The sequence below is a fragment of the Adiantum capillus-veneris genome, chromosome 20 (genome assembly GCF_014529385.1).
Source record: "Adiantum capillus-veneris isolate H3 chromosome 20, ASM1452938v2, whole genome shotgun sequence".
NCBI lineage: Eukaryota > Viridiplantae > Streptophyta > Polypodiopsida > Polypodiales > Pteridaceae > Adiantum > Adiantum capillus-veneris.
In genome coordinates this window covers 133,063,943-133,079,903 of record NC_140950.1, presented here as the reverse complement: position 1 = coordinate 133,079,903, position 15,961 = coordinate 133,063,943, and the positions used below count along the sequence as shown (strand labels likewise).

The 15,961-nt window shown below is 43.4% G+C and overlaps 1 protein-coding gene across 1 annotated transcript; it reads right to left on the bottom strand.

Annotated features, from left to right (window-relative positions):
* Positions 1-11,808: 11,808 nt before the first annotated feature.
* On the bottom strand, positions 11,809-14,755 carry LOC147433261 (peroxidase 29-like). The gene is made up of 3 exons (XM_086492879.1): positions 13,984-14,755; positions 13,487-13,844; positions 11,809-12,524 (listed from the first exon to the last, which is right to left on the bottom strand). Exons 1-3 carry the CDS (start codon positions 14,203-14,205, stop codon positions 12,133-12,135), a joined length of 972 nt encoding a protein of 323 aa, XP_086349005.1. The 5' UTR covers positions 14,206-14,755; the 3' UTR covers positions 11,809-12,132.
* Positions 14,756-15,961: the final 1,206 nt, after the last annotated feature.

The window sequence follows — 15,961 nt, the reverse complement described above, 5'->3', positions numbered from 1 at the left end:
GAGGGAGACTGTCCTTCAACCTGAAGCCTCCAATCAAACTCAGTTTTTTAGGGCTTTAAAAATCAAGAAGAGCCGGGGCCACATCCGCTCGCTCTATGATGAAAAAGGGACAACAATTCATAACCAGGATGAGATGGCTGGTCTGATGTTGAGCTATCCTAGTCAAATCATTGGACGGCCAGAGATCCAGTCCCAAGAAGTGGAAGACACCAGAGGGACCTTACTGCAGAGTGTCAAGAAGGAAATTCCCCATTAGAAGCTAATTGCTTGGAATGAGCATTCTCCGAAGACGAATGTTCACTACCATTGCAAGCCATTGGCAAGGAAAAGTCGCCTGGTTGGGATGGGATGACGATGGAATTCTATAGAGAATTTTGGGACGATCTCAAGGCCCCAATCACAAGATTGGCCAATAAATCCATGGTCGAAGGGTCATTGGAGGTAAGTGTAAAGAGAGGGCTTATCAAACCCATCCCAAAACAGATTTTCTGTTCTCAACTGAAACATTGGCGCCATGTAACGATGATGTCGGTGGCCTACAAAATTATAGCTAAAGCAGTAGCCCTCAGACTAGCCCCCTTACTAACCAAGATCATCTCTCCCCATCAACATGGGTTCATAAAAGGAAGGTCCATTTACGATAACATCTTGGCAGCAATGGTGGGCATTGAATACGCAATTGTCACAAAGCAGGAATGCATTCTACTGCAGCTGGACCTAGACAAGGCTTATGATAGAATAACATGGACATATATAGAAGCCGTCATGGAAGCTCTGGGCTTTGGGCCTCGCCTATGTCGGTTGGTACGCCCTCCTCATTCAGGAAGTCCTGCCCTCCTCATTGGCACTCAAATCGTCAGATATTTCTTCTTACATAATGTATGGCAGACAAGGAACCGACGTGTGTTTGAAGGAGGGTCTGAGGTGGAAAGCTTCGCAGAAATTACTCAAGAAATCAAAGTGCTAATATGGACGCTCGGGTGCAAGAAACTTTCGGAGGATTGGTCTAGGACTACTTGTGCCTTTTTGTCAGCAGACGGAATGCCTAGGACGGCGTAAAGAACTTTTTGGACCCTATGTATCGAGGAAGAGGCAGCGGGTTGGTGGGGGTGGCTACCCTGATGTAATTATAGTCTTTGGATGATGTCATGGCTCAACAAGAGCATGACTAGACCTTGTAATTCTTTGGGATGCTCAATATAATTCACTCACATTTGTGAGTTTTGCAAAAAAAAAAAAAAAGACTCACCCAAAGGGATAATGACCATAGCTAGTTTCACCAAGGAACTGATACTTGCCAGGGGGAAAAAGCAAAATAGGAACAAGTGGATTCAGGCACTTCTCATTGTCATGAGCGCTAACAATGAGTAAGGTTTCATGGATAATGGCTCACCTTGACTTGGGGCTTTGTAGCTGCTTGGTGTGTTGAGCGATCCCTCAAGGCTCGACATGAGCCTAAGGCTTCTTTGTACATCTCTTTTATGGAGAATTCTATACATCCACTCACTATTGTGAGTTTGGTTTTTTTTAATAAAAAAATCGCCCAGAGTACTTGGTCCCTTTTTTTTTCAAAAGTCACAATGGTGAGTGGATTATATTGAAAGATGTAGACAATTACAAATTCTTGACATGCTCGTCACTAGCCATGAACACTTCTCCAGATCAAAGATACATCGGCTGATAGGGGAGCCACCCCATGACCACATATGAGCCCATACTTTCACCTTTGCACGTCTGTTAGTACTGGGCCCAAGGTCATGTTCCACTCTTCTGCGTTTCTTTGCTTTCCAATGTTGATGATCGTTACCTTGATTTCTTGGATTATCTCCATGAACCTTGCTACTTTTAAGGGGTTCTCGAAGATCCAAAAGTTTCTTTTCTTCCAAATGTGTTTGAAGTAGAAATATCTCACAATTTGTGTAACAATGAGCAATGTCTGACACTTGAACGTCTTCCCTCCTCCCAAGAAGAGATCGTTCTTGAAGAATCCTATTTTCCAAGTTGTTTGGATCCATTTTCAAATCTTGCCTGCAAGACCACAAATCGACGGACACTCCTTAAACAGGTGAGAGAGGTCTTCACAAGCCATTCTACATTGCGATAATCTATCTAAACCAATTCCCCTAGCAAGGATTGCTCCCCATAACACCTTCCATAAGAAGACCTTCATCCCATGCGGCATTTGAGGGCACAGATTTTTTACCTTGACCAATTTTTGCCCCACTGCTAGAGAACCAATCATGTGAATCCATGAGAGCAAGATACACATTCTTAGTTTGGGGTTTTTAAAAATGTGTGTTCACAGGCCAGTGCCAAGCTTTTCACTCAAGCTTGGACTCACAGTCAGGTAAATACCACCTATTGAGCCGTTCAAGGGCTCTATTGGTCAATAATCTTTCTGACCCACTGAGTCTCAATTGGAAGGCCAGTTGATAAGTTCCTTAACAACATCCTCTACTGTAGTCCCACAATTGACCTATACGCCTAATACATTTTTTATTGACCTTTCTTGCCACTTTCCTCCAAAAAGGGGGTGAGAAGGACGTCTCCGGCCTTTGAGAGCCAAGGGGACCATTGAGATATAGAGTTGTGGAAGTATCTCAACAGCTCTCCCCATTCCAAAGACATCGCTACTCTGTTGTATTTTCGAGTAAGCTCGCCTACCATACCCCCAAGTTTCAGGATGGCCCATTGCGGGGCGATCAACTTATCATGCACCTCAATCCCTTTCCACTGGCTACCTTGTGAGCGTATTCTAGAGTTTTTCATCATATCCTTGGCCATAATAGTCCAAGCCTCATCTTGTTTAGAAAGGGCTACCACAAACTTGGCACATTGAGCCTTCACATGAGTGCTAGGGTTGAGGATCCCAAGCCCGCCCAGCTCTACAAGTTTCACGACCTTCTCCCATTTTGCCCATTGCCAGGGCGCTGCGTCTTTAGTGTTGTTCTTCCAAATAAATCTCTTTACTGGTTTCAAAAACTCTTTCTAGTTTCATTTAGCTAGCTTGAGCAACGGCCCATTGAAGGCTATATATGGTAGCATAAATGAATTGATAGCATTCACTCAGCTCGAGAAGGGGAGAAGCACATACTCCCATCTTCGCATCTTAATCTTGACTTTCTCCATGACCCACCGGAACCTCTACTTGTGAGAAATGTTCACCCCCAAAGGGGCTTTTAGATGCCGGAATATCTTCCCTTTGGATACTATCTCCCCGGTCCACAAAGACGGATCAAACGAATCGTTCTTGGATAGAGAGAGAAATCTCGATTTTTCAATACTATACTTTGATCTTGAGGCTAGGGAAAATGTTTTCACAATTTCCAAAGCCTTCCTGATAACCTTAGGGCAAGCCTTGAGAAAGAGCAGGGAATCATCTACAAAAATCTTTGCCAGAAGTTGGTCGTTATTAGTTTGGCAGAGCCAATCCTTGAATCTTTCCTTTAGCAGCATTGTCTTCTAGTAATGTAACCAGAGGGTGGGATCGAATGGTGAACATAAGAGGGGCAAGTGGGCATCCGTGTTTTATTGATCTTTTAACCTCAAAGGCACTCACAATTCATTCATTGGCTACCAACACCAAGGGTGCTGACCATGCGGCACATCTGTGACCCAAAGCCTAATGACTTCACGACATCTTCAATGAACAACCATGTTATCCTGTTGTAGGCTATATCTATATTAAATTGAAGCAAGATACACTCTTGTTTAGTGTAAGCGGCGTATTCAATGCCGACCATTGCTGCCAAAATGTTATCATAGATAGACCTTCCCTTGATGAATCATGTTGGTGGGGGGTGAGGAGTTTGTCAAGGAGGAGGGAGAGCCTGAGGGCTGCAGTTTTGGTGATAGTTTTGTAAGCTATAGACATCATCGTTAATGGGGCACCAATGCTTAAGTTGGGAGAATCAAACTTGCCTGGGGATAGGCTTAATGAGGCTTCTTTTGATGCTTAGGTCCATGACCCCATCATTGAGGGCTTGATTAGCCATCCTCATGATGGATACTTAAGATCATTCCAAAATTCCATGAAAAACTCAATAGCCAACCCTTCCCAACCGAGATCTTCTTTGCCCAGAGCATGCAGCGCAAGGGAGCAATCATCCTCGGTAAACGCCTTCTCCAGAGAAGGTTGGCTTCAGAGTGGGATACCGTTCTTTTGACCCTCCCAAGGAGAGTTGATTTGGCATCATCTATCGCAGGTGAATGGGCCTGGGCTGTCCTATGATCTGTCGTAGGGGATTGAGCATTAAGATAGCCATTTCATTAGGACTTTTGGTATCATTTCCATTCTCATTTGTGAGCGTGTGGACTAGGCCCCGACTTCTTTTGACTTTGAGGGCCCTATAGAAGTGTGTAAGGTTGGCCTCCTCCGACTAGAAAAAGGTTTGTCTGGAAAGGATTCTGGCCTTCCTCACCTCCTTTAGTTGGAGATTGGTTAGTTCTTCTTTAGCTTCTGGCCATCTATTGTGTTCTGCCTCTGAACCAGAGCCTTCCTGATTTTTGGTGGTTAAGATCTCAACTTCGCCAGTGAGATGAGTAAAGAGTACACAAAAACCCATAAAAATTACATGTACTAGAAGAAAGAAAACAAATTACTTGGTCCTTAAAAAGGGCGCTTTGACGTCGATTGTGTAATGTGTAATGATAACTTTATTTTCCCACCTTTTGCGTAATAGGAACTTTTAGAATTCTATGAATGGGGTCATGGCCTCATCAAGCCTATCCCCAAAAAAATTTGCTACCCAATCACTATGATGTCATTGGCCTATAAGATTATTGCCAAAAATGTTTACCTCAGGCTTGCTCCCCTCCTCAACAATGTGATCACCCCCCATCAGCATGGATTTATGAAGGGGAGTTCAATATATGATAACATTCTAGCGGCAATGGTCGACATTGAATATGCTACAGGCACTAAGCAGAAGATAAAAAGAAGATACAATTTCTTTTTCCACATATCTAGACTTTTATGGCTCCCACTTGCTAGTGATTTCCAAGAACTTTCTTAACCATGGCTATTGGATGCATCTTGGCACAGCAACGTGAGGGAACTATGAATTTCCTATCTGCTATGCCAATAGACAACTTAATACCACAAAAAGAAATTACATGACTACTGGAAGAGAAGGTAGGGCATGATGTATGTTGTAAAGAAATTCACACATTAGCTTTGCCAAAAAATCACCTTTTTTGTAGACCACCAAGCCCTCCTGTATTTAATAAATAAACCCTATATTACGGGAAGGATTGTCAGTTGTTGTTAAGAAGCATAAAACTCATGTTAGATCTGACCATCTATCAAAATAACTGGTCCTTGCATGTGTGCAACTACTAAGTTTGGCATTGAGGCATTCACTCCCCCACTTGGCCAAAGAGAAGCCCTACATGTGTCAAGCGAGCCCCACACACACACACAAAAACACACACACACACACACACACACACACACAGAGAAGGATTGACTATTTTTCCTGTCAAAGGCCATTTTGTCTATCAAAACGAGTGCTTGGAAAAAACATCATATCAATTGACATGCTAGAATTCATAAATGCCATGATTTTTCATGAGCATACATACATACATACAATCTTTAAAAAGAGTGTGTCTCGACTTAGCCTTTAGCTTGTTAGAAATTCAATACGACAAGTTCAAAAGGAGCATGAGAAGGGAAAATCCTACTTGGATTTTGCAACAAAATAGGCAGACATGGCCAACAATATAGTTTGAATAGTGAAACCTTTAGTTAAGAATTGGCTTAAAGGGACTTGTGTATGTTTGGGATACAGGGATTTTTCATTAAGTTGCAAAACCCTTAGTTAAGAATTGGCTTAGAAGGACTTGTGTATGTTTGGGATATAGGCTTTTTTCCCACACGTTGCATATACATATGTACATGTGTGTGTGTGTGTGTGTGTGTGTGTGTGTGTGTGTGAGAGAGAGAGAGAGAGAGAGAGAGAGAGAGAGCTATATAAGATATTTGTTTCATTGTTGTTGCTAAGGCTATATTGGAATCATCAACCCTACTTTGCATGTTGAAGCCCAGTGCGCTAAATTGATGGTGTCCACCCATCACCACACAAGACTAGGTGTTGGCGATCATGACATGGGACATGATCGACAAATTGAAGCTTATCTCCCTGGTGGTTGGGCTTGTGAAAAGAGGACGTCAGGGTTCATGACAAATTGTTGGCATTAAGATGGCCTTAACCTTAAACTAGACCAAGGGTAACCAAGGGTGTCACTGCAATTTAAAAAAATGCCAATCGTATGGGTTGAACAACAAGGATCACATTTACTCACTAAAAAGGGTGTTGAAAAAAATTATCTTTTTTTTTATATATAAATAGAATAAGAAAAGGCCTTCTTTTAGTGGTTAAAAACTTGCAGCTAAGGGGTTTTATAAATAGTCCTTGATCACATGCTTAATATAGGTTTTACATATAGTGACCCCTCGGAGCTGGTATGTAAGTGCACCATAGTGGCAGAGATACTAAATGGAGGGACGTAGCTAAATATCTCAAGAAATCTGTAATGCATTGGTCCCCTTAGCTCTCAAATGTGTGAATTGATATGCTCAATCCATTCTGTACAGACGTTGCCAAAAAAGTCAATAACAAGCATACAAACGTCTTAGCAATGTGCTTAGGCCCATTTGTGAGGGTGAATCTGATTATGTAAGAGATTGGATTAATCTGGCTTGAATTTGAGTTTGCAATAGATTTGTGTAGTTTGTGGATTGATGAAACATCCAAAAGATTGTACAAGAAAGCAAGGAATCGATCCTCTCCATTGGAAAACACTAGAGCTCTCAGGATTGGAATCAAACTATCGAAGCCATCTTGAATCCGGTCCCCTCTAAATCACAATTGTAACTATCTTAGTACCTCCCCTATTTCTAAATCCATCATCAACTCTTTTGAAATTTTTTTCTACTCAAGCCACTGGTTGTGAGTGTTTGCTATAGCTACTGTGCATGCCTTAGATGGAGTGAGACCCTTTGAAAAATCCTGTACCCAGATTGCCTTTATGATGGTCTGTATTTCTTCCAATTGAAACAACGAGGAATCCGTGTGAAACCAATGGTTCATTATTTTCTTGCATTTGTCATCCAGGGTAATCACTAGAGGATAGTGATCCGAGGTGCAAGAAGTGATCCTAGGTTTGGCCTTGATTCTGTTGAAGCTTCTGGCCAAGGCATTGCTTAGGTAGCATCTGTTTAGTTGAGAAAGAAAGTCACAAAAATAAGGAGGAAGCACAAAGGTCAAATTTATAGTGAACTGGCTAAGTTGGAGTGTAGCAAAAGCCTTAACACTGATACGCAGGACAAGATTGCCACCCTAAGGCACCAACTTCGGTTTGAGGAGGACCTCACCCTCAAACATGCTGCAGTTTTCTTTAGGGACTGGTGGGCAGGCAAAGTAGACAAACCTACTAAAGAAATGTTTCAAATCCTCAGAAAGAAGCATAGTAGAGAGGCCATCCCTTTGTTAGGGGGACTGAATGGCAAGGCCAGTAATGAATGTGAGAATCTGGATATTGTAAAGGAGCACTTCTCCTTGCTTTTTAGTCCTAAGGAAACTCTGAATAAGGAGGTAATCTCGGCCCGAGACCAAATCAAACATTGTAGGAACCAAGTGATCCCCTCACACTTAGCAGTCCAACTAGACTCAGGGATCACAGTTTGGGAAATCAAAAAAGAAATTGAGTCCTTAAAGTCGAAGAAGACTCCTGGCCTTGATGGGCTCCCGACAGAATTCTACCAGACCTTCAAGGAAGTGCTTGCTCCTATCCTCCTAAAAGTCTGGGAGGAATCAGTCAAGCATGGAGCCCTACTAGTGCAGCTCAATACTGGAGTCATCAAACTTCTACACAAGAAGGGGCCCAAAGAGAACATTACAAACTGGCGACCACTCACCATGCTAAATTTAGCCTACAAAATATTCGCCAAAGCCGTTGCTCTTAGGATATCCCCCGCCCTTGCTGAGTGGCTGTGCACAGAACAAAAAGGATCCATCAAAGGTAGGAGAATCATGGAGGCAGTCATTGCATTGTGGGAAGGAATAGAGCATACAGAAGACACGTGTCAGGATTTCTTCTTTGTCAAAGTCGACTTCGACAAAGCCTATGATAGACTGGAATGGACATTCATACTTGACTGTCTAGCCACGATGGGCTTCGGTCCAGGTGTAATCAGATTCGATAAGACTCTTTTAGGGAATGCTCAGGCAAGAGTAGCAGTGAACAATGGCATCTCGGAGCCATTCCCTCTCAATCGCTCGATTAGGCAAGGATGCCCCCCTACTCTTTGCCACTGCTGCAGACTCTCTCAACTGGCTGGTTAAAGCCAGAATGCAGGAAGGGATTCTCAAAGGGATACTGCTACTAGATGGCAGACAGCAATGCATGTCTCAATTTGCTGACGACACCAATGGTCTGCTCAATAATGACGAACAGACACTTCAAAGCTTTTGGAGATGTCTGAAGAGATTCTGCACAGCTTCAGGTTATTGGATCAACCATGCTAAAGCTAGAATCAGGGCTTCCCTCTCTCCACTCCCTAGATGGATCACAGAGCAAGGCTACACAATCCTACAAGATGGGGTCATCTTCAGACTATTGGGTATTCCTTTTGGGTTTAGGATATCCATGGCCCAAAGGTGGCAATGGGTCCTGGAACGCTTCTCCTCCAAATTAAATCAATGGAATGGGTTCCAGGCCAATATCGCAAGAAGAGCACTGGTCATTAAGCATTTTATCTCATGTTATGTGTTATTTTTTCTCTCCTGCTGGAGACCCCCGGACTCTCACCTAAAGGAAATAACCCGAGCATGTAGAAATTTCCTTTGGTCAGGGGACCCAATGAGAAAAGGCCTAGCAAAGGTCAGTTGGGAAGTTTGTTGCCTACCCAAGATTCAAGGAGGACTTGGACCCCCTAACTTCAGTAAATGGGCTGACAAGCTTGCAGTCAAACTCATCCTCAGGGCCTTAGACAATCTTGAAGAGGAATGGGCAACATTGCTATTCAGAAATATCAACAAGTTTACAGTTAAAGGAAGCAAGGGGATGCTCCCACTACCATGGATCTCCATCTTCTTTGGCCCTGTGGAGATAACTCCCCCCTACTCAGATCGTTGTGGGGAGCTTGGAATAGATATAGAGAGCACTTAAGAGTAAAGTGGGAGTCCAAGAACTGCCTCCAACTAAGAACCCATGAATCTTTATGGTGGGCAATGCCTCCTATCCCCCCCCTCAGTCAGGCGCAGATTAGGACAACCAAACGCATCCACAACAAAGGCATCTCAACCTGGAAAAACCTATGGCACAAGCTCGAGCACAGGTGGCTCTCCCTTACCGAACTCACAAGTCGTTACAACCTACAACCCTGGGAAATAGCACTAATAGAAAGACGGAAGGCCCTCTTCCCATAGTAACTAGAATGGACCCTCTCAAGTGAAATCGACCCCTCCTCCAAGGCGTTCTATTGGTCAAATGGTAGTGCGTTGCCCAACCCTCCCACTCTGACCTCAAACCTAAAGGAACCTCTGCACATTTCACTAAACAGGAAATGGAATGTATCACTTAACCATAGGCAATGGACATTCAAATTCCAGGCCATATGGAATAGGGGTATCCCAGCAAAGCATTCCATCTTACTCTGGTTAATTATGCACAAAGCAGTCTAGGCAGGCCATAGAATGAAGATAGTGGCTTAGGAAATGGGGTCTGCTTGCGGTGCAACAAGGTCGAAGAGGATATCCCCCAAATTTTCATTAACTGTCCTAAAAGCACAGAGATTTTGTCTCCTCTAAATGAACGACTAGGACTCACGCTAAGTTGGAAGCAAATTCTTTTAGGGGACTCAGTATCTTTATTGTTAGTTTTTTGGAATAGGATAAGAGGGGAGTTCTTTTGGATCATTTGGTCTGACCGAAATGACAGGTTGTTTAACAGGGCTTACTAGACTAAAAGTCTGAGAGAACTTTTTCACTGCTTTTCCCTACAAGTTAATCAGCTAAAGCTTGACCAATGTAGAGTGTATGAAGCAATCTACAAAGTGCTTACCGATTGTATGAACTACTACAATAGCGCCAACATCAACAAGCAACAAGAGGTCCTCCTTGACGGATCCTACACGCACCTGCAGAGGATGCTGGATGAATGCAAAAAGGATGTTGAAAGGCTACAAAGACTACAAAGCAATGGGATACGGCTGGTCGCCCGCATGCAGGACTTTCTAGAAAATCTGACAGCTTAATGTTGTGTATGCAGAATAGAATCTTTTGATGATCCCCTAGACAATTTTGTAATTGCCTTAGAATGTAAATCGGTACTATCGGTTCAAAGGATATTGGAAGTAACAGTTTGTAAAGCTCTACAATGTAACTTTGTTCTCTACTTAATAAAACTCTCGCGCCCTTAATGGGGAAAAAAAACCCACTGGTTGTGATTTGTTGGAGAGATAGTATAACATTTCTACTCACAGCAGCAATCAATATGGAAAAAAGAAAAAGACAAATTATTAGTCCTTGCCGTCTATATGTATGCATACACAACCTTATCCAAAGCGTGCAGAACGCAACTTAGAAAAGTAAAGAAAGCTTGGTTTATGATTGTTTAGGAGGTACATAATCACGTGGGTGTTGCTATCATTCTTCACAACTCAGAAGCTCTATTGGAAAGAGCTTTGCTTGCTAGGAGTTGTGCCTATTTCAATTGGCCTTTGCTTCCACACAAGAAGATTTAGAAATTTTCTCATGTAGGAGAACTAAGTCTTTTTCAGTGTTTTTCATACAATGCATAACATCAAGAGCTTTTATGAGGGAGGCATTGCATACCTAGCTAGGTATGCAGTGCCTCCCTCACAGAAGCTCTTGATGTTGAGGTAACTCACAATGTGGGAATTATTATGAGCATTGTCCAAAACTTCTTGTGCCACAAAGGTTCTTCCATTCCCGAAGGTCGTTTTAAGAAGCTAAAGAGGCGAGTCGGCAAAGGGCACAATGAGGTTGCAATTGGTCCTAGCTTAGAAGAGGCATTGAATTCGGGGTAGGTTTGTACTCAAATGTGCATAGTCTCTTACCTACATCTATGAATAAACCAAAGGAAAAAGCTTGCATGCGTTGGTCTATTTAAGTGTGCACAAAAGCAAATCCATTGAGATTAAGAAGGTCGACACTTGATGATAACCAAGTCATGGAAACTCCACCCTGATAGACAAATACCTCAAATTAGGTCCAACTCTCGAGCACTAGCCAAAGCCATTGATTTCAAAGGAAGGAAGAGGTGGACAATTCATGGGAACATCACCCTAACATACAAATACCTCAGCTAAGCTAGGGCTTACGGGGCACTAGCCATTACACAGGAAGTTTTGGACAAATTCTCACAATAATTCACATTGTGACTTACCTCAACATCATGAGCTTCTGTGAGGGAGGCACCGCATACCTAGCTAGGTACAATTGGGGGCAGCGGCCCCCTGCCCCCAATCGTACCTAGCTAGGTATGCGGTGCCTCCCGATCATAAGCTCATGAGGTTATGCATTGTATGAAAAACAAAGGAAAAGACTCCATTTTCCTACATGAGAGAATTTCTAAATCTTCGTGCAATGGTGTTGATTTGAAGACTCGAATTGTTAAGGCTAGTACCATGTTAACTCATTCAGATAGCCAATCATCATCAATGTATCCAAAATACAAAAGCGGATTGCCCATTTCATGAGTTAGGTACTAGGAGTCTCACAAACACCGCCTTCAATTTCCCCACACACACACACACAAGGACTAATAATACTCTTCCAATGTGATAAAACCCACAATTAAGAAGTCATTTATGGCCTACATCGTTTATTTTCAGGCCATACACAGGTGCCAATACTAAGAATATTGCTACAAGGGAAGAGGGCCAAGCCCAGAACAGTACTTATAAGGCCCAGCTAATTCACATGCTTAGCACATGTTTTAGCAGTCCCATGGAAAATCATATAAACAAATCTCCACCCACAATGGTTGCTCTGCATACAACTAACTCTTATATGAGAAGCTCGCATGCTCAGATGAGTTGCTTGCTTTACATACGCAACTCGCCGGTTAGAGGACTCCTTGATAACAGCTTCTTCCAATAAGCTAACCATTAACAGAGCGGCAATCGACACGCACTTCACCTTGGCTCCCTGACAGCACATTGAAATTTGCAAGCTTCACAAACCCTGATGCAAAGGCATTGAAGAAAGCATCCTCATCTTGGGCAAAATTTTGCACAATTGGGCCTGTGCGTGGGTCGTGGGCGATCTCCGAGTCGATTGTGAGCAAGGCGCGACGGTTGAGCACATTTTGGAAGTAGCTATTGTCGAATCGGAGGAAGGATGTGTCAAGAGTGGCAACTAGATCAATAGGTGATAGGCGTGGGCACCTTGTTTGCAAAGTGGCTCCGAATAAGAGCCCCAGATCGCGGTCCATCCTTGGGTACAAACGGTTCTTAAAGTTGGTGCAATGAGCTACACCAACCGTATGAGAACCTGCAAAAGCACAAAGTTTCATATTAGCATCTTAATTTATACACAAGAAGTTTTGGACAAATTCTCACAATAATTCCCACATTGCGACTTACCTCAACATCATGAGCTTCTTTGAGGGAGGCATCGCATACTTAGCTAGGTACGATTGGGGGCAGGGGACCGCCGGCCCGGTTGGGGGGCCAGTGGTCCCTTGTCCCCAATCATACCTAGAGAGGTGTGCAGTGCCTCTCGAGCAAGAGCTCATGATGTTATGCATTATATGAAAAACACTGAAAAAGACACCGTTTTCCTACATGAGAAAATTTCTAAGTCTTCTTGTGTAATTAGATAACTCTGTCAAAACCACTTAATACTTCCCTTTCAGAATTCAATCGGCTTTCAATCCAGGATAATTAGCCTAAACATTCATGTGCATGTCCAATATGAACCATATCAAAACAACCGTAGAGTACTGACCCCTTCACCTCTAGCTTTCATACCATTGCTGCAGGGGGGCAACCTAAGCCTCCATGAGCAATCATCATGAATGCACAGAGTGTAAAAGCCTACTCATTGATAGAGAGCACAATCAAATGGAGATATGCATGCGCACCATCCATGATAAAACGCATCGCCGAACATATGCTAAGGTGATACTGTGTCAAATCGGCTGTAGATATAAACCCATCACCATCCCCATCAGCTATCACCCATGCCACTCCACTGTATCAGTCCGGACACGCGCATCTGTCAGCTAGCGGAAACAACCTATATAGCAAATTCTACTTACAGAATGTCTCCTCGGGTAACAATGGCCTAGGTTTCAAGCCAATACCTGTAAGCCCTGAACAGATAATTCTATGCTACCACTGTAACCTATTTCAAGCTTGCACCCGACTCCAAAGAGTAAACAAGACCATTAACAACAGCACCCCCTGTCTTAGAGGGGCATCAAATTGAAGCATTCATGGAGAAATACTCACCTAACATGGAAACACTCTCTTCCAGATTCATCTGCATAGCACCAAAGAGACTGATGGCATCGGACACACTGACGGTAGCTTTGGGAAGCGCACTCGTGGCTGCCGACGAGCTTGCACTGAAGCCATCCAGGCGGCCAAGGGGAATGCTGATATCAGGGCCACCACTGAGAGCAACAGCATCTCTTGCCGCAAGCGCTATAATGTCAGCACAAGACACCGTCTGCGGGCACTCCGACTCCAGCTGAGCTTTCAATCTGTCAATTAAGTTGAGCTTCCTGACTCCCAAGTTAAGAGGTGATTTCATCTCTATGCTATTACCACTACCTCCTTCCACCAATAATATGGAAGCATCACAACCCTGTATTCGACGGCGGAATTTGTCACAACCATAGCCAATGCTTATAGCAGGCAAATGTACTCACATAGGCAAAGCAAACATGTCAGAGAGAAGACCTTCTCATATGCTGACAAGCATAGACAGAGAGAGAGATACTTACATCCACTTGGCAGTCATGAAACAAGAGGCGGATCATTGCTGCGGGTGCGGTGATGTCAGTGGTGAAGGTGCTGCGCAAAGATGACCGGACGAGGCTCTCGACATTGGGGCAAGTAGCTGCATAGTAGTCATTGCTGAGCTGGGCCATAACAGCTGGGGCAATGAGGATGAGAGAAAGGAAGGCAAGAGGGAGCTGGAGTGGAGGCAGTATTGAGGAAGCCATGGCAAGAATTAACAAAGAGAGGGGATAATCAGTACTAGAGAGGGGAGAGTCTCGCAGCGACACTGATTATTTTGAAGTAGGCTGCAAGTCTACTGGGCGACGCTCCACACACACACAATATCTCTTACCCCTATCTCTCTCTCTCTCTCTCTCTCTCTCTCTCTCTCTCTCTCTCTCTCTCTCTGTGTGTGTGTGTAGGCAGACTGGCAGAGGTAGTATTAATGCTAGATGCGAGGTGGCCTCTCCACAACACCAGAAGAGAGGTGGCTTGCTTTTTAAACTGATCAGGACTCCAAGGAGGTCGAGCCTCAAGGGCACTTGTTCCCAACTTGGCCAGCTTTGCAAGTCTATATTTCTCCCATATCACAACAAATGCTTGCACGCTCGCTTGGTTGGCAGTGAGCTGAGAGCCTTGCTGGAATAATCCCACAGACACTGGAGCAATTTAGTGATAATATTATATTATTATGCATTTTCTAAAAGATGGCAAAATACTACTACTAGAAAACAGAGAGCAAAAAGGCTACATTGTTTGCATAATTACGGTCTTTGCTGGTTGACCCCCATCATGCCCAGATATATATGTGAAAACCACACAACACTGAACAACAAGGATTCCTGCTTTCTCTTGCTAGAAAATGTTTATAAACTGGACAAGAGTCTTAAATAAAATCAGGTTAGTAGGTGGGCTTTTCCATGTTTGGTTAAGGTGAGTCAAATGACTCGTGTCACAAGGGCCCTCCTCTTGTCGAGTTGTTTTAAAACTTTTCAATTTTGATTTCAAACAAAAGCAGCCAGTGTTAGAAAAAAAACCGGGGTCTAGTGTATTTTAACTGGCTGAAATTATAAAATCCCGGTTAGATTTTGAGCTTCCCTTTAAGAAAACCGGCAAATTTACACAAGTTTTAGTGTAATTACTGGCAAAAGCTTCAAATTTTGACCTAAAAACCGGGAGAATTTCAAGTTTTCCCTTATTTTCATCGGTTAGGAAAAATGTTTTTTTCTAGCCCTGAAAGCAGCCATTGCCAATTTGCCACTTTCCCCCCCCCCCCCCAAAAAAAAAAAAAAAAAGACATGGGCAAATTAAAGGGATCAATGGTGGAGGTTAAATCCCCCATTGATCAAGTCTCACTCTACACCTTGTGTCGCTAATGCCAATCGAACTCAAGAGTCAATACACCTATAGAGAGTTGTGTCCTATCCATCTTAGGTAGCACATATCGTTGGGAGGGATACGGGCCGCACATATTCCCCCCCTCCTTTGGCACTATTAGATGTCTCTTTTCTTCGAGGGGATCTACAGTTCCAGATTGTTGTTGATAGTGGGTTGTCGATCCAGTTGGATGAGCTGGGCGAGGTTTGACCACTACGCTTGTGCACACATTTTGTTATACAAGGGAAATGATAACATTATATTCAGTAGTTTTGGTTCGCTCACGATCTTAGTTCACACCAAGTTCACTTCGACTTTAGGCCGAGTTCACATCCAATTCACACCACCATAATGCAGTGCACACAACTCGCGGCGTTCACATGCAAGTTCGCACAATGACTTCACATTCACCCGAGTCAACACCTAGTTTACATCAAGTTCACATTTGGGATCAGTGGTTGTGATCTTTCAACTCTTTTTTTCAACCATAGATCCCCCGCAATTTAAAATTGCAGTGTCAATCTACTAACATAATATGGCGGAAGGGCTTCCCTTTACACGTGTCGCAATCTGCGACCTGAAGGCTAAAGTCCAAAACGAAGA